Raw genomic sequence first — 1,513 nt, 5'->3', positions numbered from 1 at the left:
AACAGAGTAATTTGAGGTTTATGGCATATAGTTCAGGTCAACACACATACGAGGAGAAAGGGGAAGAGCAAAACCGGTGGCAGAACACATTCAGTCTGGGAAGATGTATATACAAAGAGTGTAGTGGAACATCAGGAAAAGCTCCATACAGACTCGCTGTGTGCGTCTGGAGGCGCCAGATCCTTCTGTGGCACATCCAAGAATGGGGAGCTCAGGGAGGAGGCCACTCCTGTCATTCCAGTTTTAGAAGTTCCACGTCAAAGATGAGAGTGGCATTTGGTGGGATGATGCCTGGGTGCCCAGTGGCACCATACGCATAGTCTGGGGAGATAGTCAGCTTGGCTCTCTGACCCACGCTCATCTGGGCAACCCCTTCTTCCCAGCCTTGGATCACCTCCTGCTTGCCCAGCACAAACTTAAAGGGCTTGTTTCTGTCCCGGGAGGAATCGAATTTCTTTCCATCTTCAAGCATCCCCGTGTAGTGCACCACGCAGGTCTGGCCACGCTTCGGGAAGGTGCGCCCGTCTCCGGGAGAGATGGTCTCCACCTGCATTCCCATGGCTGCGGTAGCGGCGGACGCTGGGTTGGCCGACTGGCTATGCGACAGGCAGCGTGGACCGAGACCGGATCTCGCGGCGATTCCTTGGCTCTGCCTCGACCCTCCGCGCTACGGCTGCGCACGCGCGCGCCCCCGCACGCCCCGCCCTCCAAAATTGCTTCTGAAGTCTAAATGTTGATCAACTGAAGAATAGATAAACAAGACCTGGAATTTCCCTACAAAGGAATATTAATTAGCCAGCCATTGAAAGGAAGTGCCGGTGCATGCTTACAGCACGGATGAACCTTGAAAGCGTAATGCCAACTGAAAAAGCCAGACGCAAGAGGCTGGTTGTTGCCATGTGGAAATGTGGGCCTAGTGTGGCTGCATCTGATTTTTCAAGGGACATTGACAGTCTAGAGGGTTTTGTGTTTCGTTTGTTGGTCTTGTTTTTTGGAGGTGGGAGGCCATGCCACTTGGCGGGTGGGATCTTAGTTCCCCGACCAGGGATCAAACCTGTGCCCCCTGCATTGGCACTGTGGGGTCTTAACCACCAGACTGCCAAGGAAGTCCCTACAGGTGTTTTTTTTTTTAATTAAAAAAATTTTAACTAAAGTATAATTGATTTACAACAACCTAGAGTTTTTTAATTTGAATGTGACGTCCTCTCTGTTTTACCGTTTGCGTAAAAAAAAATTTTTTTTTAATGCACTAGGTCAAAGAAAACACGTCCTGCGGTCAGACTGGTCAGAGCCACATGTTTGCTGTCCCTGGTGCGAGTGGGCTAAAGCAGAAGCCAGACTCAGCCCTGAGCTTTTGAGGAAGTCTAGTGTTTAACTGGAAGACAAAGAGGAACTTGAGAAAAGTCATCAAAGCAAGCTGCTGAAATGTTATTGGGCGGCCTGCTCCTGACCCCCGTAGGTTCCAGGATTTTTAGACATCCTACCACTTAATCATTAGAACAAGGCTGCCCAG

General features: G+C 50.2%; 1 protein-coding gene across 1 annotated transcript; it reads right to left on the bottom strand.

Annotated features, from left to right (window-relative positions):
* LOC129631034 (peptidyl-prolyl cis-trans isomerase FKBP1A-like) lies at positions 1–703 on the bottom strand. Its single transcript, XM_055551749.1, has one exon. The coding sequence runs from the start codon at positions 557–559 to the stop codon at positions 233–235; it is 327 nt and encodes a 108-aa protein (XP_055407724.1). The 5' UTR covers positions 560–703; the 3' UTR covers positions 1–232.
* Between the last annotated feature and the right edge of the window lie 810 nt (positions 704–1,513).

The sequence above is a fragment of the Bubalus kerabau genome, chromosome 17 (assembly GCF_029407905.1).
Source record: "Bubalus kerabau isolate K-KA32 ecotype Philippines breed swamp buffalo chromosome 17, PCC_UOA_SB_1v2, whole genome shotgun sequence".
Taxonomy (NCBI): domain Eukaryota; kingdom Metazoa; phylum Chordata; class Mammalia; order Artiodactyla; family Bovidae; genus Bubalus; species Bubalus kerabau.
The sequence above is the reverse complement of the archived record's forward strand: the minus strand, read 5'-3'. Positions and strand labels throughout refer to the sequence as shown.